At 59.7% G+C, this 26,490-nt stretch overlaps 1 protein-coding gene across 5 annotated transcripts in view; it reads right to left on the bottom strand.

The window, feature by feature from the left end:
• Positions 1-452: 452 nt before the first annotated feature.
• The window catches only part of DNAJB6 (DnaJ heat shock protein family (Hsp40) member B6), a 71,127-nt gene continuing 45,089 nt past the window's right edge, over positions 453-26,490 (bottom strand). Inside the window, exons 9-10 of one of the 5 annotated variants that reach the window (XM_068549775.1) lie at positions 19,687-19,902; positions 453-557 (exon numbers count right to left, since the gene is read on the bottom strand). In XM_068549775.1, the coding sequence (XP_068405876.1) occupies positions 469-557; positions 19,687-19,902 (305 nt within the window). In that variant the 3' untranslated portion in view covers positions 453-468. Of the gene's footprint in view, positions 558-14,254; positions 15,493-19,686; positions 19,903-26,490 lie in introns of those variants that run through there. The other 4 variants (XM_068549774.1, XM_068549777.1, XM_068549776.1 and 1 more) reach the window with 4 other exon arrangements.

The following is a 26,490-nucleotide window of genomic DNA, read 5'->3' as shown; positions in this document are numbered from 1 at the left end:
GCCCAGCCGCGCCCCGACTCCTCACCCACAGGCCTGCGAGGGGCACACGTGTGGGTGTGAGCGCGAGCTTCACGCACCGAGGGGCGCGGGCAGACGTCAGGACGGCAATCCCATGGGAGCCGGTGGGGGGGGGGGGCCGGGTGCTGGCTGTGCGGGCGTGAAAAGTCACCGTGACACCCTTGCTGAGGGCACTTCTGGCGTGGGTATCGCTCCTCCATGAAAAGGGTTTTAACCCCCTGGGCCAGGCCCCGCTCCAAGGCCAGCCAGCGGCCACCTGGTTTCCCAGCTGCCGTGAGCCGGGGGCGCCCGGGGCGCCGGACGCTGGCCATGGCACCTCACCTGTCCCCCCCACCAAGGTCAGGCGGCCTGGCTAGCGTCCAGCCCTGCAGTCACTTCCGCCGGGGGGCCCTGCCGGGGGCTCTCCTCACCTCTCTTCGGCCCGGACCGTCTGTGAAGGTAAGTGAGGTCTCAGGAAGGCTGGGACGAGTGAGGCTGGGCTGGTCTCCAGACAGGATGCTGTGACGGGGGCTCCCTGGTGGGCAGAGCTGCTCCAGACCCTGTGCCGGGAGAAGATTCAGAGTCAGTGGCAGCGAGAGCACGTGTGTGTGTGTGTGTGTGTGTGTGTGTGTGTGCACACGCGTGTGGCTGAACTTCTGAGCCACGCCTGTGACACATCAAGTTAACGTCTGACGCCTGTTGGCGCTCACCAGGATGTGCTCTCCTGCACAAGTGGCCCCTCGTGGCGGATGGTGGACACGGGACACAGGGCACTGTGGGCCCCCACTTCAGGGACCGTCTGGGAGAAGCCAGTGTCGTGGCTGATCAGGTCGGGTCAGATCTCTTCTTCCCTCTCACGGGCTCCCCCCCGAGCGCCCACGGCGCCAGCGGCTCACCCGGACGTGACTCCCGGCCACTTCCCGGCTGCGATCTGGCTGCACCCCCCCCTCCACGCACCAGGCCCCCCCGATGAGCTCCTGGCTGTCCCCAGGACCAAGCACTCTCACCAAAGCGCAGAGCCCCCCATGGCCCCCCAAAGCATCTTCCCTGAGCATCAGAGGGTAAACATCCCCTCCCAAGGGGGCGGCTCTGAGGGCAGCACGTCTGGATGTGTAACATGCGTGACTGCGTGTGCGTGCACGAGACTCGCGGACACGGGCTGGGACCAGCAGGGGCTGTGGGCACCTCTCGTCCAGGCAGCAGTGCAGCGAGAGACGCCGCGGTAAAGCAAGGGCCTGGAGGTCAGCCCGGTCCTGCTTCTCCATCTCAGAGAGAGGCCTCCGGAACCATCCAGCAGTGACCACGCCGGGACCACGGTTCCCTATGGCAACGGCGTGCCGTCTGCAGTGCGCTTCTCCCACCTGCTCACTTCACGCAGCCAAAGGCCAGTGTCAGGTTGACCCCCGAGGAGCATGAGAACGTCGTACTTGAAAGTGGACTGAGGGCTTCCCTGGTGGCGCAGTGGTTACGAAGCCGCCCGCCAATGCAGGGGACACGGGTTCGAGCCCTGGTCCGGGAAGATCCCACATGCCGCGGAGCAACTAGGCCCGTGCGCCACAGCTACTGAGCCTGCGCTCTAGAGCCCGCAAGCCACAACTACTGAGCCCACGTGCCACAACTACTGAAGCCCTGCATGCCTAGAGCCCGTGCTCCGCAACAAGAGAAGCCACTGCAATGAGAAGCCCGCGCACCACAACAGAGTAGCCCCCGCTCGCAGCAACTAGAGAAAGCCCGCGCACAGCAACGAAGACCCAACGCAGCCAAAAATAAATAAATAAATATATAATTTAAAAAAAAAAAAAAAGTGGACTGATTTCAGCTGTCGCCATCGGCTCGGACCAACCAGACAGATTTGATCACAGACATGACTGCACGCCAGGGCTATACGGTCTCCACGTAGAAGTCTGCACGCTGCCCCCCAGGGACAGAAGTTCTCCCTCTGACCGTGAGAAGGGCTCCTTGGCTTCAGCCTCGTCTGTCTGCATTTCTGTGAAAAGCCTCGGGGCCCCTGCCGCCCCCGGACCGTGTGCACCATCCAGTGAACATTCACGTCCTGGCTCCCGGCTTCAAGACCAGCAGACGCTTTTACAGACGCTGGCTGTTCATACCTCCTTACCAGCTCCTTTCACACTGAAAAAACAAGTGTTTTCAACAAAAACAACCAGAAAAAAAAGAGAAAAACCGTGAGTGCTCCCTGACAGACTCGTTTGTCACAGCTTGTTCGCTGTAACATCAACGCATCGAAACAGAAACTGTTTCTGTGTCATCAGAACCACATTTAGGAAGGAGACAAGATTCTCAGTTTGGGGGAATTTCTGAAGTTGTTGGTACCCGTGGTCCTCATTAGTCACCACAGATGGCATGTGACAGAGGCGAGGCAGCCGGTGTACAGGCAGCCTGCTGAATGCCCCAGGTCACCTCCCAGCAGCTTGATCATCTATTTCAAAGAAGATTCCTATATTTGTTAACTTCAGCTTTCAATATTTTCTACATTATCTATCATTCTGAACGCTTTGTAAATGACTCAAAATGCAACGAACAACTGGCAGGTGCCCCCCACACGCACACACCCCCTTAACTACGCCACGTTTTGACTAAATACGTCCTCAAGTCTCTGGTGATGTCTTAGACATCAAACCCCATGACTTCCTGTGGCAGCTATAAGACATCACTCTTCGTATCAAATCTAAAACTCTTGGATTGTTAATCCGTGTCCCTAAAAGTGGTAATAAAACTATATATTTCAGAGCAATGACCATTTCATTCCAGGGATCTTATTTTATGAAATACTTGCTTGCCAAAGACCACAACTTACTTTTTACAGTTTCATTTAACGATTTGACATTTGAAACATTCCCTAATTAATTCCAACTCTTTCTAAACTGGTTGTGATAAATATAAACTGTGCTGAGGAGATCATAATGTCAGTTCTGGGAAATCCATGGCACAGCCGGAGGTGAGACCCACACGCGAGGAAACTCACTTCCACCGGGTAATCAGCACCGGGTCGGTCCTGTTATTCTGATCAGACAACAGACATTGCATTAAAAATATGTAAGCGGTAGAGATTGTATATAAAAAATAGAATTCCAGAAATCTGCAGGCAGCCTCTTACTCTGAAATGAAATTGGTTGCCTGGCTCTAATGAAAGGTATTTAGCTGGCAGATCTGACTAATATTTATATTCTCCCAAGAAGCTTGGACTTACAGCAAAGTATTTGTCAATGCAGCTAAAAATGAAAAGAAAGTAGATTTAAGAGCACATAAAAGGGGTGGAGAGGTGAATTCTTCTAGACCATACGTGTATTTCCTAGTTCCTAAACCTGGACGATAGGGCAAAGTAACTGTTACAGCCGCCCTCTAAATGTCTGATTGGAGCCTCGGCTGGGGTGTGGTGTCGGAAAAGTCTCCCAGCCCCCGACTGACGCGAGGTTTTTACAACTACACGGAAGGACACTGGAAACCCCACGCTTACTGTCATACGCTGTCCTTCCAACGCAAACAATAAACCCTTTAAGCCCAAGACTGAAGCTCACAAAGGAGTCACATAAATCAATTGACTTGCATCAAAATGGAAGCCAATCTATTAGAAGGATGTCGTTTCCTAGACCGGCTGGTGACCCCGGAGGTTTTCTCAGGTCCAAGTTTGGATCAAGGGGGTCGTTTTGAGGAAGAGGCTGCAGCAGGCGTGTCAGAGCACAGCACGTATTTCAAATTCCCCCCTGTGCATTTTAAATGGGGACCGACGGGGAGGGGCGATGACTTCTCATGGGTGTTATCAGGATTGGGGCAGTTCGGGTTTGGCCGCTGCCTTCTTCCCCTTTGTTTTATTTCTTCCGTCAGCCTGTTTTTCACCTCGGTTTCAATAACAGTCTGGTAGGGAGTAGAGGACAGGGGACACTAGATATCACCCTCTTTGACGTCACAAAGTGTCACATCACGCTTAGGGGACAGGAAGACTTCCACTAGTTATTAGGAAGTTAAACCACACCTTGGAGAAATGACTCATTGTAAAAGTCAGGATTAATGAAACAGCTGCACGTTTGCATCAAGAGCTTCAAAAACAATTCTCCATCGTCAAAAAATCTACAAACAATAAATGCTGGAGAGGGTGTGGAGAAAAGGGAACCCTCTTGCACTGTTGGTGGGAATGTAAATTGATACAGCCGCTATGGAGAACAGTATGGAGGTTCCTTAAAAAACTAAAAATAGAACTACCATATGACCCAGCAATCCCACTACTGGGCATATACCCTGAGAAAACCATAATTCAAAAAGACACATGCACCACAATGTTCACTGCAGCTCTATTTACAATAGCCAGGACATGGAAGCAACCTAAGTGTCCATCGACAGATGAATGGATAAAGAAGATGAGGCACATATATACAGTGGAATATTACTCAGCTATAAAAAGGAACAAAAGTGGGTCATTTGCAGAGACCTGGATGGACCTAGAGACTGTCATACAGAGTGAAGTAAGTCAGAAAGAGAAAAACAAATATCATATATTAACACATATATGTGGAATCTGAAAAAAAATTGGATAAACGATCTTATTTACAAAGCAGAAACAGAGACACAGACAAAGAGAACAAACGTATGGATACCAAGGGGGAAGGGGGGGTGGGATGAATTGGGAGATTCGGATTGACATATATACACTATGTACATATATACTACGTATAAAATAGATAACTAATGAGAACCTATTGTATAGTTCAGGGAACTCTACTCAATACTCTGCGGTGACCTAAATGGGAAGAAAATCCAAAAAAGATTATATACGTATAGCTGATTCATTTTGCTGTACAGCAGAAACTAACAATATCGTAAAGCAACTATACTCCAATAAAAATTTTTTTTTTAATTCTAAGACGGGTTTTTTTCAAGGGCAGAGATGCAATGCCTCCCATTTGCTCCCAGACAGCCGGGATGGCCGGGCTCTGGTGCAAGTTTGGGCAGGCTTGACATTTCCTCCCCATCACCTACTAGTGGGGGACCAGTGCAGGCTTCAGCAGGTCATGGGATTATTTTAGCCAGAAGGTGCTAGAAATATTAACAACAGATTTTATTTTTCTCTATTAGCTCAGGAAACTACAAATTACCGTTTGTCAGATGTTATTTGAGTGAAAGATGTAGAAATGTTCTTGGCGTGTGAGTATAGGAAAAAAAATCTGGAGCTATTGGTAGAGCCTAATTTTATCTTTTAAAGTTGTGTTCTTGTGAATCCTTTGACGTGTTATTTATAACATGATGAGACTAGAGGGTAAATGTTGAACAAGGAAAGCTTCCAGCTCTCCAGTAAAGCTATTTTACTCCACCGAGGAGAGAGGAAACCACTCTGGTCCCCTCCCCCTCCAACTCACTTTAGCTTCGATTAACTTCAACATTATTAAAGTTTAAGGACGACCGATTTACTCTACCATGTGTGCCTGTGTGCACGTGTGTGCAGGCATGTGCAGGTGCATGTGGGAGGGGGCAGAGGTGGGGCTCCTGCCCACAGTTCTGTTTTCCTTTATGGAGTCGCCCTCCTGTGGCCACAGAAAATATTGCGCCATAAAAGACCATCTTGCCACGCGGACCTTTCTCCTTGAAGACCCTGGATAAGGAAAAATTCCCTCCAAACTGCACAGACACACGGGAATCTTCAGAAAATATTTGATGTGGGTTTTTTAAGTTGAGATGCTGAAGTGCTACATCACAGAAACCGCATCCTAAGCTGAATCTCCCGGAACAGCGTCCGCAGGCGATGGATGGATAGATGGACGGATGGATGGATGGACTGATGGATGGATGGGGCCAGGGTGTGACCCAGGCTGTGGCGGCCATACCCCCAGCTCCCGCCCGGGCTCCTCCCAGCATGTCTGAGCCTCAGGCATCCTCCCTGTCTTACAGGACGCCAACCCCTGCACTGGGGCCACCGTAGCCCACAAGACCGGATCCTTAGCTAGATTGACGGCGTCTGCAAAGACTCGATTTCCTCACAGGTTCCGGGCTGGGATGTGGACCTCCTTGCCGGGACGTGGGGTCTCCAGGAGTTGGGCGGCGGGGACGGGCAGTCAGCTGTGGCCATGGGCCGCAGGATGCTCGTGGCCTGACTGGTCCCGTGCCCGGGCTGCTCTGCCCGGCGGTCGTCCTCGGCGCTGCCCCACATCCCAGTTCTCCCCCTGGACTCCTCCTGTGCAAGCGTCCTCCAGGCCTGCTCGGTGCCGCTCGAGGGTGGACGAGATGGTGGGGAGAGGGCACCTCTCGCAGCGTCCAGGGATGACGGCCGAGGAGAGGGGGCTGGGGGCAGGACCCACACCTGGAGCCAGGGGTGAGCTGCCAGGTGACAGGTGGTCCTGTCAGGTGAGAGTTGATCCCTGTCAAGTGACAAATGATCCATCAAGTGACAGGTGGCAACTTCAAGGCTGCCAGAAGACACAGATGGCGCCAGTCCTGAAGCAGCGGCCATTTCCTGCAAGAGCGAGCGGGCACCTGGGAAGTCACCCTGTCCACCCCCCACCCCCCGCCATCCCTGGTTCCTGCTGCTTCCATGGTCCAAACTCAGGCCTGAGCTCAAAGGACCTGCTCTGACGTTGGGAGGGGCTTTCATGGGGCGAGCCTGCCCTGCCCACCATGGGCGGACGTGGTCCTCAGGGCAGGCCCATCGCTGGCCCATCGGCGGGCAGTATGAGCCTAGGGAGGTGGCAGAAGTCAGCCCGGCGCCCTCTCCTCCGGCCGGCCGTGTTCAGGCCAGGCCTGCTCTGCTGGGCTCAGTGCCGAGCGCAAACTCTGGTTGTCCTGGAAGCTGCCCCGACCTGGCTCCCCCACCCCACTGCCCCCTGTCCTACTTGGCCCAGACCCTCCTTCCCACGAGTTCTCACCTGGACCATCTGCCCACCTCCACACACCGACACCCACCGACAACACTCCTTCAGCCCCCCGGCAGCAGATGTCCCTCCTCGGAGCTCCTCTTGCACTGTCTGAGCCCCCTGCCGGGATGGGGCCTGAGAAGGCAGGACCGGGGGTGACTCCTCCTGCCTGTGGTCCCATCTGCAGGGCAGGCTGCAGCTCGTACAGCTGTGCCCCCAACAAGCCTGCACACGCCAGATGCATGACTGGTATGCCCTGGATGGATGATGGACGGATGGATGGTGGGTGATGGATGGATGGATGGATGGATGGATGGATGGATGGATGGTGGGCGGATGGATGATGGATGAATAATGGAAGGAAGATGGACGGATGGATGGATGATGGATGGATGTAAGATGGATGATGGATGGATGGATGGATGGATGGTGGGCGGATGGATGATGGATGAATAATGGAAGGAAGATGGACGGATGGATGGATGATGGATGGATGTAAGATGGATGATGGATGAATAATGGAAGGAAGATGGACGGATGGGTGGATGATGGATGGATGGATGATGGAAGGAAGATGGATGGATGGATGGATGGATGGTGGGCGGATGGATGGATGGATGATGGATGGATGGATGATGGATGAATAATGGAAGGAAGATGGACGGATGGATGGATGATGGATGGATGTAAGATGGATGATGGATGGATGATGGATGAATAATGGAAGGAAGATGGACGGATGGATGGATGATGGATGGTGGGCGGATGGATGGATGATGGATGGATGATGGATGGATGTAAGATGGATGATGGATGGATGGATGATGGATGGACGGATGGATGATGGATGGATGTAAGATGGATGATGGATGGACGGATGGATGATGGATGAATAATGGAAGGAAAATGGACGGATGGATGGATGATGGATGGATGGATGGATGGATGGATGGATGGATGATGGATGAATGATAGATGGATGGATGATGGGGGTGGGTGGGTGGACCAATCACCATTGGTGGCCTCTCCTCCACGACCAACGGCCGTGGGAATCTGGAAGGAGCTGGCGGCAGAAGCCGGCCCCAGGAAGGAAGAAGGGCAGCCTTGGGCCCGGCCTCTGCTGGTCACTGGAAGGTAAGCCTGCAACTCCTCCCACCTGGGCTACTCTGGGTCACGGGAGAGGCCGCGTTGTCTTCTCACCCCATCCATTCAGCCCTGTGAGCTTTTCCCAAAGGATTTTAACATCTCAGGGCCCTGATAACAAATGGACCTCCCTCTCACAGCACAGCACCCAGCCCTCTGCAGTCTCTGCGGGGGCAACGGTGCCCTCCCTGAGGAAGGCAGTCCACAGGCCAGAGCTTCCTGCAGCATTTCTGCCTCAGTCTCTGTCTCTGTCACTCACACACACACATCAGGCCTAGCCCAGCGCCCCAGAGTTACTCTGAGTCCTGGGATGACCCTTGGTTAAATGCACGTATCCCTCACAATCACCCAGAGCGCCCTGGGCTCTCTGGCCAAGTAGCCGTTTAAACAGTGACTGGGTGGCCCTGGGTGACCAGGACGATGAATCTGCCCGTTCCTGAGAACGGCTTCAATGGACCAAACACAGGAAAGATATCTGAGACTAAAAAGAGAAAGTAACTGGTCACCTTGGGTGTCCGAGGAGGAAGTCAGAAAACAAGCATTATTCTGAGGTCTGAAAAATAGGGAAAAGACACCACACTTATCAGGCCTTTTCTGTACAAACTGCACTTCAGGGTCCCAGATTGGGCTCGGGAAAACCCGCCTTCATAGAATTCCAGCTGAGAACACAGAAGGAGACCGTGGTGGATACTCAGAGGCAAAAGGAGAGGATGTCCAGGCTTTGAAGGGAGGATCTGGACCAGACAGACCGACAGGTGCCACGTACTCTGTCCATTCATATATACACTGCATGTGATGAAGACTTCTCATCATAAACGGTAAGAATGCAGAGTTAGGCAACATAACCACAAAGGAGGATGTGGTCTTGAGTGAAGCATGGTTTTAAAACATTATAAAAATCATTTTGAAAATGACTGGGAGTTTGGTGGCATTGGGGAATTACTGTTAATTTTCTGAGGTGTGATAATGGTATTGAGGTTGTGTAAAGAATGATATTTTTAGAGATGCATATGAAGTATTTAAGAACGAAGTGTTTGATTTACTTTAAAATGGTCTGCAAATCACACACCCACACACGACTGTCAAATCTAGCTACTTTTCTGTAGGAAAACCTCCCTACTACCAAGTTAGAAAAGTAAAAGCCGACTAGAACTCAGAATGCTCAGCTCCCTGGCAACTGGTACGTGAGGTGCCCGGAGCCAGGCACACACCCCCGACACGCTGGCGAAGTTAGTCCTGAGCCCTTTTCACCCTCAAAGCACCCGAGTTGGGTTGATAAAGCCCAGGCGGCCTATCCGGGCGTCACCCAGTGGGGAGGCCTGGTGGGCGACATCACAGGCAGGGCAGGTGGCTCAAGAGCCCCAGAACCACTCCCGCCCGGAAGGGAATCGTAAAGAGGTGACAATGCTTCGGGGAGGCTGTCTCCCCAGCCACCCTGAAGACAGGCGAGCTGGCCCAGCTTTGCACGAAACACCTCTGGTCTTGGCTGAGCACGACCAGGTGGGTCGGGGCATAAACCTCAGGTCAGACAGACATAGCTCAGAGCCCACCTCTCCTCTCTCTGTGGACGTCAGGGGCCATATTTGACGTCCTGGAGCCTGCGGTCTCCTTTGTAAAAGGACAAGGACACAGCCAGGCACCTGACGGCCAGGAGTCCAGAGCACCTGGGTGACACACCCCGGGGGCATCGCAGCGCCAGCCCTGGGAAGCCACACGCTCCCCATCTGGGCGGGTGGACCCCGACCTGGGCTCAAGGGAGAACAAGGAAAGAGGCAGGGGCCTGGTGCGTGCCGCCCCAGGGACGGGCAGTGTTTCGGAGGCCTGGCCGGTGGACTGAGGGACTCACCGCTTCCCGCAGCCCCGCCCTCTCCTGCCAGGGTTTCTGCCAGGCCCGCCTCCACTCCAGACCCAGACGCCTGGCCGACACCCACGCACGACGTCAGCTTTCTCAGGAACAGGCAGATTCATCGTCCTGGTCACCCAGGGCCACCCAGTCACTGTTTAAACGGCTACTTGGCCAGAGAACCAATAATTTCTAAGCCACAAAACTGAATTCTGTTTGTCCACTAAGAATGAATGCTGTTGATCAAGCGAAACCTGTGAAAACCCCAGAGACAGAGGCAAGGAATCCGCTGACGCGGCGGATGCCGACCAGCCCCGATGAGCGGCATCCGCCGCCGGGCGTCGGGGAGCCGCAGCAGCGGGGCCGCGCCAGGCGGGGAGGCACGCGGCACCGGGGTCTCCTCCAGACCCAGCCCGGCGCCCGGCACCCGCCATCCATCCACACCGGCTGCTGGGAACGCGGCCTCACCCGCCAACCTGCCCCCGCCCCGGGGCTCCGGTCAGAGTTGCTGGACCCGCTTGTCGATGACTCCACGTCTTCCTGGGGAAGAAGTCGGGAATTCGGATGAAACACTGAGTCATTTTCTAACAAATATTCACGGCGTTGGGCTCAATCTGAGAAGCTGGGCGCCCGCCCGGCAGTGGGGTCCGAGGCAGCGGCCTGGTCCAGGTGCCGAGCTGGACTATCCCTCTGCCCTCACGTGGCCTCTACCAAGAGCGGGTCTCTAGTTGGGCTGGGGGCCTCGGCCCCGGGCGGTAACCATGCCTGGTGAGACCTTAACACCCACCCCAGGGCCTGTCCTGCAGCCACCCAACACTGGGGCGCCTTTGGTGTCCACACCCATCACCCCCATCCCAAGCAGACTCAGCTGAGAGCCAGGTGGATGCAGCAGGTGTGGGGAGATGCCCAGGTGGCCCAGGCACGGGCACGAGTGAACGGAAAACCCAGGGGGCCTCCGAGGGTGGTCAGTGGCAACGGGGCCCGTGCGAGCTGCAGGGGGCAGGGAGGTGGGCCCAGGAAGGGGCCTGGTGCCACACGTCCACCCAAAGCCACCTGGCTGCGGGACCGGGACGCCTTCCCTGTCCGGCCTTGCTCAGCAGCTCCAGGTGGGCAGGGGGAAGTCAGGGGCCTGCCGTGAGGACCGCCCGAAACGGGGAGAAGGCGGCCTGAGGAGCCGCGCGCAGGCAGCAGGCACCGGGCAGGGGCCCCGAGCCACAGCCAGCAGGGGAGGCTGTGCCGGCTGGGCCCAGTCAAGAGCCCTGTGTCTCAGGCTCCTGCCAAGCCTCGGGCTTGCTTGGTGCCCGAGACGCTCCAGGGGCCCGTCCACTCCGGCTGCCCCCTGTCCCCCAGACAACAGAACAGCCCTGCCAGGCACCGTGCGGGGCGGGAGCTGACACAGCACACGCCTCGCCAGAGGACGGGACATTCCCCAAAAGGTCGGACCCTCTGCTGCTTACACATCAGGACGCAGGCCGGACGCGGCACAGCGGCAGCGACCCAAGTGTCCACCCCTCCGGGGACCGTGGTCACCCACCACGGGATGTGACTCAGCCGAGAAATCTGATGCCCACGGCAACGTGGATGCTGGGTGAGTCAAGCCAGTCACAGGACAAACCCTGTGTGGCCCCACTCACACGAGGTCCTGGAGTCACCGAATCAGAGACAGAAGGAGAAGGACCCGGGGGGGGGGGGGGGGGGGGGGGGGCGGCAGGGGCAGGAGTCATGTTTCACAGGGACACAGTTTGGGAAGATGAGATCAAGTGCTGGAAGTGATGGTGGCGATGCTGGCCGAACAGTGTGACTGTGCTGGATGCCCCTGGGCTGTACAGTGAAAACTGGTTCAGACGGTCCATTGTACGTTCTCCGTATTTCACCAGGACTAAAAAACACGACATCTTAAGCAGCTCCTGGCAGAGCTGTGGACGGGTGGTAACGGGGCCACGCCAGCCTCCCCATGAGTTCGCTCCTCCGAAGGCCGGGGGCCCGGGCGCCCCTCCTCAGCCTCTTCTCTTGTTCACCGGGGGCCCGGGCGCCCCTCCTCAGCCTCTTCTCTTGTTCACCGGGGGCCCGGGCGCCCCCTCCTCAGCCTCTTCTTCCGTTCACTTCTTCAAAACACGCGGACTTAGCAGCCTCCCTGCAAAGCATGGGCTGGACATTGGTGGCTGGGGAGGGTCCCCAGGCCAGGCCCCCCCACCCCCGTCTCCGCGGTAAAGGCAGGGCCGTCGTGGTCTCCAGTTGTTGGCCAAGGCCGGGGGCCTGGCGAGGGGAGGAGGCCAGCGGGTCCCGTGCATCTTCTGGACGCTCCAGGCTTCAACCCAAGCGGGAGCAGCTCCCGGGGGTGGGGGGAAGAGTCCCAAGGGACAGCCCCTCTCCGTGTGGCCAAAGGCCTCTGGGCAGGCCCTGTGGGGCGGGGGCCAGCAGCCCGGACCTCTGCGTGGGACCCGGGCCCCTGCTCTCAACCTGGGGTGACACGCCTGCGGCGTCCCCAAAGCTCACGGCAGTCACCTGGCTGAGGACACCGGCCGCCTCCCCTGGACGGCCCGCAATCTCGGGGGGTCTGTCCCCAGGTCCCAGGCCAGGCAAGCACAGCGGGCTCTGCGGAGGCCCAGCGGGAGGCGGGCCCCGGGGAAACCTGCCCCCGAGCGAGCCGGGCTCTTCCGTGAGGTGGCAGGGCGCCGAGGGCCGGGTGGACCGTCCTTGGGCCGAGGGAGCAGCCGTGGGGTAAGGGAGGGGCCCCCCAGAGAGCAGCACGATGACAAGAAAACACCGAACCCTCCAGAACCCGGTCTCGTCTCTGCGCACCAGGCGGGGGAAGGGCCCATCCACCAGCAGGACCAAGTGGGCCGCCACCCGCCCTCCTGGGCAGACGCAGCTCCGCAGCCGCCCTTCCCTCCGGCCCACCTGGAGCCAGGGCCATCCACGGGGCTGCCCTGCCTGGCCCCTCCCGACCCCGGGCACCCGCATCCGGCGGCCGGGCCTCCGTCCGCGAGGAGGGGTGCACACTGCCTCCCACGCGCAGGGGGGCCACGCCGCACTCATCATCTCCGGGGTGGTGGTCAGAGCTGCCCGGCTGCTCGGTGCCGGACGGAGGGGGCGGCGGGGCAGGGGCAGAGCCACAGCCCCAGCGGTCCTCGTCCACTCTGGCCCCAGGCCATCCTCAGGTTCCCAGGACGACACCTTGAGGACCAGGGGGCGTCGCAGACTGGACGCGCCCAGAGGGGTCCTCCAGGTGGGCAACTGCGGACCAAACGACCCGAAAGGGTGGCCTCCGGGCAGCAGACTCAGGTGGTGCGGAAGGAGGGAGGGGCCGGCGCCGGGGGAGGGGGCAGTGTCTGCTCCTACTTGGTGCAAAGCTCCGCGGAAGCAACCACGGGTGACCAGGACCACTGCGTGAGCACAGACGTGACCTGGATCCCGAGCCGGTGAATCCTAGGTCTCCCTACTGTCAAACGACCTTCAAAATAAAACCTCATTTTGGCAAAAGTGAAAGAAAAAAAAAAATCAGGCGTGATTATTAATGTTATATGGCCCACTTTTTGAAGGCTCCAAACAAGAGTTTGGAAGAGCTTCCCTGTGGATGTTTCCACAGCATTTTCCCGGTTCAATGCTGCCCCATCAGATTGGGGACGGGACACGGCATGTCCTACGAAAGTGTATGCATTTCAAATTGAACGTTTCTTACGTGAGCTTTGCAGCCCTTAACCCTCCTAACACAGGGGAAGAGGTGGCTCCAGCCCCACAAGCTCTGTGCCCACCCCTGGGCTGGTTTGGTTCTGCCCCCTCTCCCCTCCCCTCCGAAGCGGGACCCACCTGTGGGCCTGCCCTCCAGGGGCCTCCCCTCTTCACTCAGGAGCGGCCTGCAGGGCAGGGCTGTGTGAAGACGGACGTGGGGTCCCCAGCAGCTTGATGACCGCCGGGGCTCTGCCCCATGGCACAGACACCGTGTCCTATCCTGGGTGACCGGCCTTGAGGACCTGAAACCTTCCTCGCGTCGGGCCGGCCCTCCCCCTGGGTCCCCACAGCGGGGAGGCTCTGGGCTGTGAGGGCTGAGAAGAACCAAGTCAGGGCGTCGTGCGTGGTGGTCGCCCCTCAGAGAGGCTCCAGCTCCTCCGAGTGACCCTCCTTTCACGGCCCCGGGACGTGGCCGCTGTCCTCGGCCAAGACAGAGTCCGGAGGCATGCCCGGCTCATCTCCGTGCTTCCCGTGGTGTCAGCAAGGCCGCTGGTTTCACACGTCGTACATTCAGGGGCGACGTCGTCTTTAAAACAACATTCCCACTCTACAGTAATGCATCTCAGAATCTAGACTCTTGCCCCCAAAATACCACTTGATCTCTCATAACTGAAATGACAGAGAAGAACTGCTTTTCTTTTTAATTACTAATAACTGATGTTTATAAATGATGGCAAGTGAGTGTTAGTCAATAACGCTTACAGTTTATTTACGTGGGTAGCACTTAAAATCCGTTACGCTTTCATGGTTACATTGTCCACACTAAGCATCAAACACCAGTCCACTCTTCACCCAAGAGTCCACACCACCTTCCACTACAACCAGGTACACGGAGCAAACTGCACAGTCACCTGAGAACCACACGCGTCACACTTGCTCCTGGCGCCCAAGCCCGCGGCTCGGCCATGAAAGCTGTGCCCCCAGTGCCCGGACTCCCAACGCCGCTGGGTGAAAGCTGCTGGCGTTTGAAAATCCCATCCAAGCTTTTCACGATGCCCTCGGTGCCCGGGGGCAAAGGGCAAGGGGACTCAGGCGGGTGCAGGAGTGAGAGGAGGGGCCCAGACAGCGGGCGGGGAGGGGGTTAGGGGCCTCGGTCCTGCGGAGGAGTCGCTGCCAGAAGCTGGGAGACCCCGGCCCAAGGGAAGCGATTCTTCTGAAGGAGCCGGTGCTGGAGCCCGCACCCGGCTCAGCGCCTGTGCTCAGTACCTCACGAGCTGCATGTGGGAGGGGCTCGTCTGCTTCCCCCCAGCCTGAGCCTAACCTAAGAGCCAGAGGTGCTACTACTGAACAGAATTTTGTAGACTCCTGTGTCCCTGCCAAAACAACTACAGATCCAAGGAAAGACGGGCTATTCGAGAAGATTAGAATTAAAACCATAAATGTGAAGGGGCTCCACACCTCGAGCGGCCAGGTCACCGTGAAGGTCTGGCTCCCCGAAACTGAAGAGAAGGTCACCCGGGGCCAGGAGTCACCTTTACGTCGCCCTGTGCTTAACTTGAGTCTAGATTCACACACTCAGCGGAGGAGCGAAGGTCGTGTCGCGAGCATGCACGCGCCGTCGGGAGCGCCACACGGCCAAAGCTGCAAGCATCTCCGCAGGTGTGCGCCAGGGAAGCAGGGTGGCCTCTGCCGCCCGGGGGGATGCACGGGCGCAGAGCTGGAGAAGCAGGGACGGTCCCGCGGCTCCGTGCTCCCGCCCCCCGGGCCCTGACCGGTGTGCCCCCAGTGTCCCCAGCGCCGAGCAGGTGTGGCCTCGGGGCGGCGGAGAAGCAGGTGCGGCACCCGGCACGTGTGTGCAGCCCCTCGGCTGGCCGCCCGCCGCTCCACTGCGGCCCGTCTACGGGCGGCCCTTGGTTGACTTCTTCTTCTTCGACTCCTCTCTCTGCTTCTGCTTCTTCCTCTTGCCACCTTCTTTGAATCCTAAGAAAACAGGCGTGTGAAACACTGCAGAGGAGCAGCTGCGGCCCCACCAAGAGGCAGACGTGTCTCTAGATATCCCCCCGGTTAAAACAAACAAACCTCGCGATACAGTTATGTGACCTCACTCCTATCTGCTCCACAACTAAGGCTCAACAAAAACATGGACTGACTTAAAACTTGGCGATGGAAACCTCTAACATGATCCAACCAGCATCCCAGCCCCGCAGAGGCTGCGGGCTCGCCCTCCGCCCACCAAGCCAGCCCCGCGGGCCTGCCCATCATCTGTCCCCACGACCCAGCCCCAGGTCACCTGGAGACAAGGCAGGGCAGGCTCCGCCTCGGGGGATGGGCCTCCCCGGGGGCCCCTCTGCAGGGAGAAGCCCAGCTGTTACAGCGTCCAGGGCTCAACCAATGCCCCACTCCAACCTTTTCCCCTGTGCCGTGTGCTTGCCCGAAGCCGGGGGAGAAAGAGGCGGGTGTGACCCGCTCACCCTCCTGAGATTTTGTCCGAAGAGCCAGAAGAGCTCCGGGTTATTTCTGCGAAAACGGCTCAGGACCTTGTGTTGCGTTAGTGCACACAGACGTGGGCGGAGGAGCGGGACGCTGAGTTTGGTAACAGAAGATCGTTTTGAACGGTCAGCCTAGAACCAGGCCAGGATCACTGCAGGCCTGTGACCTAATGCGCGTGGGCCCCTAAGCCTGCTGAAAAGAGCACATAAAAGCATCCTCGAGATTTTAAATTAGGAGGCAGGTGCCATTTTAGAACACAATCTCCTCTCCAGACGGAACCCAGACCCAGTCTGTTCACGACACACGTGTCCACACAGAACCACCCCTGGGTGGGCCGGGCCCGGGGGTCAGTTAGATGGGCGCCGACAGCCAACCGGGACCTGATCACGATGCCCGCTGCGGGGCGGGGGGGAAGCTGAGGACACACACGTGCCTCCAACAGGACGAGGCTGCCGGGGCCTCCCAGCCTCACCACCGACTCAAACGCCCCTGGAATCCGCTCGCAGAGGGTGGAGGCTGGCGCGGCCCCCAGGGCTCTGCGGCCTGTGTCCTGCCTGCTCTCCCATCAGCACAGCCGTCCGGGTCAGGTGCTGTACGGAAGTGGCCCTGACACGGGGGCCGCGGCAGAGGCCCTGGAGGTCCTCACGCCCAGCGTCCTCCTGCCTGACCCAGCTACCTACACAATAAGCCAAAAGGAAGGAAGAGAAACACCTGCTAACCCACCGCCAGCGCACAGCAGCCCCGCCCCTGTGACCACGCTGCTCTGGCCAGAAGTCACTCCTCTCAGCTGTCCCTTTCACACTCGACCACGACGACCGACCGAGGGGGCCACGGGGGCGCCGGGACCCTCTCCTGCCTCATACTCAGGCCCCGGCCCCATCTCCACTCATGAATCCCCTAAGCCATGGGGGCCCCCGGGCACACACCGGGCAGAGCTGGGAAGTTAAAGGATCAACGTTATCCTTTCATTCGTGAATTTCTTCTTCACATTGAATAATTTTAATTTTCCTTTTTAACAGTTACACATTCTCGATAGACCTCCAGCGTGTGTGGAATCCATAAACGAAAAACACTAATCCTTTATCCACATCTCGCCGTCTAATTTACGGGCTCCGAGAGGCGTGCGATGATGCGTCCTCTGAAATAAAGCTGGGGCGGTCACCCCGTCTCACAGCAGGTTAACAACACAGTGAATGCCGGCAAGAAGGCACCGTCGGGCTGAACACACAACTCCCCCCGCAGACGGGCCAAGGCTCCCCCAGCCGCACCCTGACCCTGAACCACACGGGCCGCACCGTCAACACGGGAGATCCTCCCAGGAGCAATCAAGCCCATGTTCTGAGGCCTGAGCGCATCGCAAGCGAGGGCTCGTTTTTAGCCTAAAATCATCAGAACCCGCCAGGCCACTGCCCCCCCCGCCAGCCCCGGGGGCACCTAGCCCGCCGATTGCTCAAATGGCTGAAGCACCAAGGGGGGACACCGGACACTTTGTAGGGAACCAAGCCCTTCATCACATGCTTCTAAGAAAGCTGCCCGCGATGTGAAAGCCTGGCAGGAAGTCACCGCGGGAGCCTCCAGACCACGCGGAGCGCGCCCGCTGGAGGGGCAGGCGTGGCGGGGCAGGACGGGGGCAGCGGGAGCGGCCCGGCGGGGGCCCATCACTCTGCCCCCTGGAGGCCCTGACCCACTGGGCACCTAGCTTTGCCCCGTTACCCCAGCGGCCTTTTCCGCTCTCCCAGTTTTGGAGTCTTCCTCCGGAGCAGCTCCGTCATCTCTCGATAAGAAGTCAAACGAGCTCACTATAGTCATGTAAAAAGCATATCTTTAATTCTTCGGTGATTCATTCTGACACTCTTTTGAAGGCCTCGTAGCTTGATTTGAAAGAAGGAAACAAACCACAAAAAAAAAAGTGTGCTCCGCAGCGCCCAGCACCTGCCAGGCCGAGCCCTGGCCGCCCGACATTGCTGTGGAGCACGGGCAGGAAGAAGCATTCGGCAGAAGCACAAGGCCATTGCTCGCCCTTGTGTGTAAGCATGTGCTGAGTTCATAAGTCAACAGTTTCCCCACCTGGAAACAACACCTGGGAGGGACCCGATGGTTAAAACTGACAAAGCACAAGATTTCACAAAGAAGAATTACTTTCTGATGATTCCCCAGCAGTGGCTACTCTCCTTCCGTCCACAGCCCTGGTCTCTGGTGCTCAGAAGCACCACGGGCCTCGCTGTGACCCCAGGCCCACTTCCTGTTCAGGAAGCCAGCTAGATGCCTAAACAAGGCTCCTCCAGGCAGGCCTGAGCCCGCACGCCTCACTCTTGGGAACTGGGGTATTCCCACCCAGTTTAGACACCCAGGTTTATGGTCACCTTCCAACCAAAGGGACAGCCCGTAAGGTCCCTGTTCAAATGGTATTTGTTCAGGGAAACTGAATCTACAGCCCTGCCCCTCGCCAAGTCCAGCCAACGAGCGGTCAGGACCAGGAGGTGACGATAAATCTGGGGAAAACATCCACACGCCCATTCAAGGCAGAACAAGTTTCTTCTGAATTCGCACAGCCCTTCCACTTTCAATCACCTCTATTTTTCTTTCAATTACCCAGGAAGAGGCTAACGCTCCCAGATGGCCCATGTGCCGTGGGTGGCACTGCTCCCTGGCAGCCGGTGGCCAGGTCCGCGCAGTCCCGCGGGGCTCTGCACCCTGGCTCAGAGCCCAGGACACCCGCCTTCCGGTGGGTGGACGGGACAAATCCCCTGTCCTCCTCAAGACCCAAGCACACACCCTGCTCCACATGAAAAGGGCCAGAAGGGGACTGAAGGGACAGAGCTCCCAATAGAAAGTTCTGGGAGAAGAAAGGGATAGACCTCATCCTTTCAGTTCCCTGCGCAGACGATGCTTTCTTGCCCTAGGTCACAGAAGTAACCTCACGACGTACACCGAGACGTCACCCTGAAAACAAGGGACCAAGGATCCATCTCTTCCTCCACATAACCTGCTGTGGTCAACCTGGCGACTTCCAGTGCTGAGAACCAAGACGGGCACAAACGCTTCAAACCGATGAGTAATTCAAACTAGATTTACATCGGCCTTTAGACTCAGCCAGGGTCAGCCTGCATGCACAGCCATGCCATCAGAAGTAATCCAGAACTTTCTACAGGGAACACACTTCAAAGACCCATCTGGGTTCTCTAAGAAATTACAGGTCAAGAAGCTGGAAGAGGGCAGAGCAGGGTCTGGAGAAAGGGGGTCACGAAGCCTCAGTGCATCCAGAGGTGGGACACTTCCCCTGGGGTAAGGGTGGGTCAGCACCCATCCACCTGACCACAGGACCCCTGGGGGCGGGTGTCAGGTTCTGCCTGTAACTCAACAGCAAGGCAGGGAGGCATGGCTGAAGCCGCAGGGCCCCCAGGAGAGACTGGGCGGGCGCCCGCTCTGCGGGACCAGACCCCCAGCATGAAGTTGGAAGTCACACAAAGGGGCTCAGCTGCTGCCCAAAACAACACATGGCATGCCGTGGTGGGAGACCGGCACCCCGCTTTAGTGTGGGCTCCACGCGGCCTCCCCCCACCCACCCGCCCGTGCGTCAGGCCAGGACGCAGCAACACAGGTGCCATCTCGGTCCTCGGGGGCCCTGGGAAGGCCGGGAGGCAGCCCCGCGGGGAGGCTCTGCGGCGGACCCCCCGTGCACACCTGCGGGGAACGCGGCCGGGGGCTCCCAGCTGCTGCCGGCCCGGTGCCGGCCTGGCTCGTCCTCGTCCTCACCCGGGGGGTGGGGCGCGTGTTTGGGCACAGAGGCTGGCCGGTGGGACTTCAGAGGGCGGGCACTGGTGCTGGCGGGCTGGGCAGGCAGCGCGTGCTGGCCTCGTCGCCGGCACTCCTCCGCGAAGGCGTCCTCGTCGGCCACACCTGAAAGCACAGGACGGAGACGGGCATGAGCCGTGCGGCGGGAGGTCCTGGAGCGGGAGGAGGAGGCCCTCATCTCGCGCCGGGCCGGCTCGAGCAGGGCCTCAACCGGATCTTCCGAGAGAGAACAGAGGAAACCAAAGTAGCCCCCAGGGGAGCGGCAGCGCATCCTGAAAGCACACCCGACCTTCAAGAGTGAGGGCGGGGCGCCCGTGACAAATTCACCCTCAGAATCGGCACAAGGGTGTCACCCTGGAGGAGTGGGCTCTGGGCCAGCCATCGGTCTCTCTCTCAGGCAGCTGCAATGCCAGGACCTGCACAGACCTGCGGTGATGGAGGCGGCGGCCACCCGGCTTCCTGCCCGCTCGTGCCAGAGGGCGGCTCCGAGCTCTGGGCCGGGGACCCGCACGCACGGTCACCTGTCACCGGACGCACAGCCAAGAACATTTCTCCTTGCTCTCCAGGTTGTGTTTCTCTTGGTGTTTTCAAAAACGTAAGTTTTGCACTTTAGGTGGATACTAGCAATAAAATTAAGAAACGAATGATAATAGTCACCGAATAACTTCAAATTTCATTCTCTGGCGGGTTTTTGATCAGCAGTCACGCGGGGGATCGGCGGGGCCTAAGGGAAAGGCTGTCAGAAACCCAGTAACAACGCAGGACACAACCGGTCCGACGGGAGCAGTGACACCAGGCGGTAGCCTTCCTGTGCCTCAACAACCCTGCTCCCTGGACGGTGGGTGGGCCCGGCACCCAAACCGCGACGTCCAGGGCGCACACCGCTGAGCCCCAAGCAGGCGACAGCCAGTGTGACCCGACACGCTCGCCCACTCGAGCTCTTCCCCAGGCAGACCCTCCCTCCACCGCTGCCGGCCCCGCCCACCCCGGCAACGCGGAGGACGACGGGCCTGCAGAGATGCTCCCTGTAACGCAGACCTGCTCTCTCAGGGGGGTGCGCGATTACAATCCTTTCCGCACCATTTACGCGTCCCGGAGCGCCAGGTTCAGTGCTGGAAACAGGCGTGGGGCCTCCCCTCCACGTCCTCCAGACGCCTGAGCTCAAGTACTGGCCCCAACCCGCGCTCACCGCCCCCGCGCTCACAGCCCCCCCGCGCTGACCGCGCCCCCCCGTGCTCACCGCCCCCCGCACTCACCGCACCCGCGCTCACCGCCCCCCGCGCGCTCACCACCCCCGAGCTCACCGCCCCCCGCGCTCACAGCCCCCCCCAACCCGCTCACCGCCCCCGCGCTCACAGCCCCCCCGCGCTCACCGCACCCTGCTCACCGCCCCCGCGCTGACCGCGCCCCCCGTGCTCACCGCCCCCCGCGCTCACCGCACCCGCGCTCACCGCCCCCCCGCGCTCACCACCCCCGAGCTCACCGCACCCCGCGCTCACCGCACCCCGCTCACCACACCCCGCGCTCACCCGCGCCCCGCTCACCGCACCCCGCTCACCGCCCCCGCTCTCACCGCCCCCGCTCTCACCGCCCCCGCGCTCACCGCACCCACGCCGCACGGCGCTCCCGCTCCGCAGACTCCGCAGACGATACCTCCTCTGACACCGGCAAAGAAGTATGGTGACCTCGGGCGGCCTAGCACCCGGGCGTGCATTTTAAGGCTCTCCACGTCCTGCAGGGCCTCTGACATTCCCAGCACGGGCTCGGCAAGGTGCCCTGGGCTCATGGTCTCTCCCAACAGCACATCCCCTCCCTCCGAGAGACATGCGCGAGCCGCTTGTGCCGCCAGCTAACCAAGCGCTCGGAGAGAGCACCTCGCGGTCGGCGCACGTGGCCTTGCCCACCGTCACACCAGATGCCACCCCTAGCAGTCCCCTGAGGACCTATGGCCACCGTCACGGCGGCCTCTCAGAGTCAAACGGACCGCCGAGCTGAGGAAGCAGGCCCTGGGCGCGGCCATCACATCTGCTCCCCGTCCCCCGAGCAGGGGCGCCCCTGTGCCCGCTGAGGGGGGTCGTCAGGCACCGACTGGCACCGACGCAGGCTTCACCCGAGAGCAGGGCGCTCCCAGAACACGCCTGTCTGGAGGAGGAACGTGCGCGAGCGAGGGTCCCGGGGCAGGGCCATAGCTGGGAGCACTCAGGGCCACTCCACCCCCCGGGGGCTCTGCGGGGTCGAGACGCAGGTATGACTCCCAAATCCACGGAGCCCTCCCAGGGGAGGGGGCCCCACGGGGCCGCGGCTAATAGAACACCACCACGGCGACTTGACCTCAGAATCCTCACTGGACGCGGCAGGCGGGGGAGCGTGGGCAGCCCCAGCACGGCCGCAGGGTCGTGCAGGCTCGCGGCCCCTGCGCTCAGGGAGCTCGGCACCCAGCAGCCCAGGCACAGGCTCGTCTCGTCTCCACCTGGGGAGGCGGCGGCGGCCTGGGTGGGCCTCTGGGGTGAGCAGCCGGCCCCTCCCCGGCTCCAGACGCAACCGCGCCCGGCAGCTTTGATGTGACCTTAAGGATGGCACGTCGCCCACAGGTGTAGCCTGAGCATCCCAGGTGCTGGACGACGCACAGCAGCGTGTCCGCTCTGAGTGCCCGCGTGACCGCGACGGGCCTGGAAGTGGCGGGGGGTGGGGGCGTCCCAGGAGGTCCGGGCACCCCGGGGGCCGGCCGCCGCTGTGTTACTCACCTCAGGTCAGCTCAAACCCACTGGGTCTCTGTCGGCCGCACAGAAGAGGCGGTGCTCCCCCTGCCCCATTCCGCTCAGGGAAGCCCCACCTGCAGGACCGCACGGCCGTGGGCACAGACGACACTTACCTGCCAGGCCGGCCGCGGGAGGCCCGGTGAACGGACAGCGCCGGCTGTGTCCCGCGCACGGCACGGTCGCCTGCTCTGCTCCCTGACAGTCTTCAGTGGCGCCAGTGCACAGGCCGGGAGGCTCCCGTAGGACCCGCATCCGCCCGGCGTGCCCCCTCAGCCGTGCTGTCACCCCGGGCCCCGGCCGCACACACCAGCCCGTCCCCAGGCCCCGGCCACCCCAGCCCTCAGGGCCGCTGGGAACGCTCTGCGTCTGCCATCTGGTTAGAGGATGAAACGGTCACTAAGACGTTACTCCTGGCGTTCCGGAACATATCCCAGCACACCGCGCAGAATGCACTCCAGGCCTTCAGGGTCTGGTGACCTCCCCGAACACAGGGACCCACTGTGGGCAAAGGTGGGGACACTTGGGTGCTGGGGACCCCCTCCCCCGGCAGCCGTGCTTCTTCTGCCTTGTCCCCTCCCGCCCCGGGCACGGCCGGCTCTGGCGAGGGGCTTGCGCTGACCTGGTTGGCCCCCTGCACCCTCCTCCCGGGCTAATCCTGGCACCCTCCCACTTCCAGCCTTGCTTCTGTGAAGCGCCCTCCCTGCGGGCCCGGCCGCACCGTCTCTGGACCAGGCATTGTCCAGGGGTGGACGCAGGGGCCACAGCTGAGAGCCGGACTCTCGGGCTTGGGCTCCGAGGCGAGCCCTTCAGAAGCTGCGACGCACACGCAGCTGGCGCCACTGTCCCACGAGCTGGCCCTGGTAGACACCGTCACCTCTGTGCCCCCGGGCCCCCCCCCTCCAACATCATGAGCCCCGGAGGCCCTGGGGTCTGGAGCACGATGATCAAACCACAGACCCCACAAGGTTCCCCATAAAGCTCTTCCATGTCTCAAGTACCAGGAAAAGGATTTGGGGAAAAAGAAAAGAAAGGTGGATGTTGAGAAGCTTATCTGAATATTTCCGCTGGACACTTTCTGGAAGGAATCCCTCGACGTGTTCATTCAAGCGCTCATTTTGAACCCACTGCACCACACGCAGAATAACAGCAGGCACTGACTGACAGAAAAGGAGGCCACCACACCCAGAAGTGCAACCAGCTGTGGGCGACACAGGACCCCCTTGTCTGAGAAGACGACCCGCTGCTGCTGCTGCCGGTCTGAATAAGGACCATCAGCACGCACAGTCAACTCCTGCCGCTTCAAGCGTTCAGGACGGTGCCTCCCCTGCAGGGGCCTGGCCTCACTGCACACAGGGGGGGAGTGAGCGGACCCGTGCTGCTCGCCGTGTCCCACGGCTCCTGAGCGCCAGAGGCGAGAAGCCGAGGGGCACGGGAGGCTCGGCAGACGTGCGGCGTGCGAAGGAGAGCGGGCAGCCCCGGAGGGCAGGGCAGGAGGCCGTCCTGCCCCGACGCCAGCCCCCCGTCTTCCCCGGGCCCAGCTGACGTCTCAGACCCGACACAGGCCTCTATCGGGTCTCCCCGCGCCGCAGCCCGGCTCGCCCCAGGAGCTGACCTAACTGCGCCAGGACGCAGATGGCAGAGGTCTGTAAACGGCCCCCAGTGACTGTCGTGTGCACCCCGAAGCCAGGCCCCGGAGACGCCCCTCGGGCCTGTTCAAGGGCAGGTTTGTCCAGGGCAGAGGCGGCTCTGCCTTCAGGGCAGACGGGGCCGCGGGATGCCAGTACCCCGCCCTCCCCTGCCCAGCAGCTGGGTGGAGGGGGAGCCCCTCCCCCGGAGGGCAGGCGTCTCAAGGGGACGTGAGAGGCCCCGGGAAAAGCAGCACCGGGAGCTCCCGAGACAGACGCAGGAAGAGCTGACGCCTGGGCGAGGGCTCCACGGAGGCCTTGCTGGCGGCCTCGCCTGCACCCGCTCTGACAGCTCCAGTGCGTCCCAGTCTGTTCCAGGGCTTCCCCGCCGTGCCGCCTGGGGCTCCTCGTTCTCACAGCGTCCCTCACGCCCCAGGTCCTCCCACAAGACCCACCCCAGCTTCAAGGGCTGCGTCCGTCCCGCGTCGGGGGGCCCAGGGGGCTGGACCACGTGACCCGCGACAAGGGCCCACCAGGCCTCTCCCTGAAGGCAGCGCAGAGTCCAGGATCTCCCACCCCTGCAGGTGTGGGCGCACAGAGGACCCAGCCGGCCTGTGCCACGTTCTGCCCTCAGACCCCCTTCCTCCCCGGCCCCCAGCAAGGCACCCTCGGCTGTGGGACATAACCGCTGAAGCAGCGCAGACATCTCGAGCCTCGAGGGCGTGGCGGGGAGGCCGGGCCTCGGGTGAGGGGGTCCTGGACGCGGAGAGGGAAGAGGCGGCCCGTCCTCTGAGGCCCAGCCGCCCTGGCTAAGCATGTGGGGCCCTGATTTCAGACGGCAGGAGGGAGGGACACACGCCACCAGCCCAGCTCCAGCCCAGGTTGAGGATGGGCTGTGAGTCCAGCTGCGTGAGGAGACACGGCCGCCCCTAAGCCCCGTCGCCAAAACAACTCCTGAGCCTGTGGTTCCCGACGCGGAGAGGAAGGTTCCCTGATGGTGTCCAGCAGGGTGGGCGCTGCCCGGGAGGCCCACAGAGGCTCTCCTCGGCGAGACACTCTTCCCTGAAGACAGGACCCCTCCGACACCCAGACGACAGCCCAGGTGCCTCCACCACCCGCCCCAGAAAACGCCTGCAGCCAAAGCTCCTCTGCTTTGAAGAAGGAGCCTTGCGCTCTGCGACGCTCAGTTGCTAAACTCAGCATCGGCCGGCACCCACTTTCAGGGAGGGGCGGGGCCTTAGCACTCACAGGACCCCTCGTGCCTCCAGACCCCCCAGGCCCCATGTGGATGGTGGGGTGGGCGTCCCAGGGCTGGCTCTCCTCTGAACAAAAACCTTCTCCAAAAAAAGCGCGCTGCCCACCAAGGGTCATGGGACGCCAAGTGCCACCACACGGCAGATGCTTTGAGTCAGTCAGAAGAGGTGACGGCGATGTCCAGCACCTGCTAAGGACAGGAGGACGCGCCCCCTCGTGAGGAGAGAAGGCCCCCACGCGGGCCCCCGCCCCCGCCCTCACAGACCCACGTGGGGCCTCTCGGGACAACCCCGACTTCCAGGAGTTAACACCAGGAAGTGATGACCGCCACTCCCATCCCATTCCCCCAACTCCCAACATCACGCCTTCTGAAAGCCAACCACATTTTGGGCTTCTTTCTACAGCCTTTTCCAAAATTTCCATACGTTTCTGTTAACTGCTGAAACATTCCTCTTCTACGGAAACTCACTAATTGTTTCAGCAATTTACTATATAAAGGCAAAACACATTACTTGAAGAAAAATAAATAAGTCACATCCACTCTTACAACCCAAACAGAATTTTTACTGTTTCGGCATAATTTCCGCTAACCTCTTCCTCTGCAGAAATTAGCTATTAACGCACATGAATTCACTAAAGTTTATGTGGGATACAATTCAAACATCCTTTTCATTTGGGAAACAGAAAACATCCTGCCTTCTAGCACCAAGTTAGATACAATTTCAAAACAAACCACAACCTGCCAGTGCCCCTGTGCCCAAGCTCACTGAAGTCACTGAGGAACTATGAGGGGAATGTCCCAGCCGCCGTCCCATGTGCACAATCACCAACCCAAATGCTCCACTTCTTTCCCCAAATGGGAGTCCGAATACGCAGTAGGAATCTGGCTGATAACATGCAAATGAAAGCCAACTTCCTCATATAAAAACAGAATCACTTGTTTCCAAATACGTACAATCCAAAAGGCCTCGGTTGTGGCTGCTATTTTCTTTCTCTGAGGGGTCGGGGCAGGGGTTAATCCCACACTTCTTCCTATCACGCACACCACGGACACA

Source organism: Eschrichtius robustus, chromosome 8, assembly GCF_028021215.1.
Source record: "Eschrichtius robustus isolate mEscRob2 chromosome 8, mEscRob2.pri, whole genome shotgun sequence".
Lineage (NCBI taxonomy): Eukaryota > Metazoa > Chordata > Mammalia > Artiodactyla > Eschrichtiidae > Eschrichtius > Eschrichtius robustus.
Note: the sequence above shows the minus strand (reverse complement) of the source record. Positions and strands in the feature narration are given on the sequence as shown.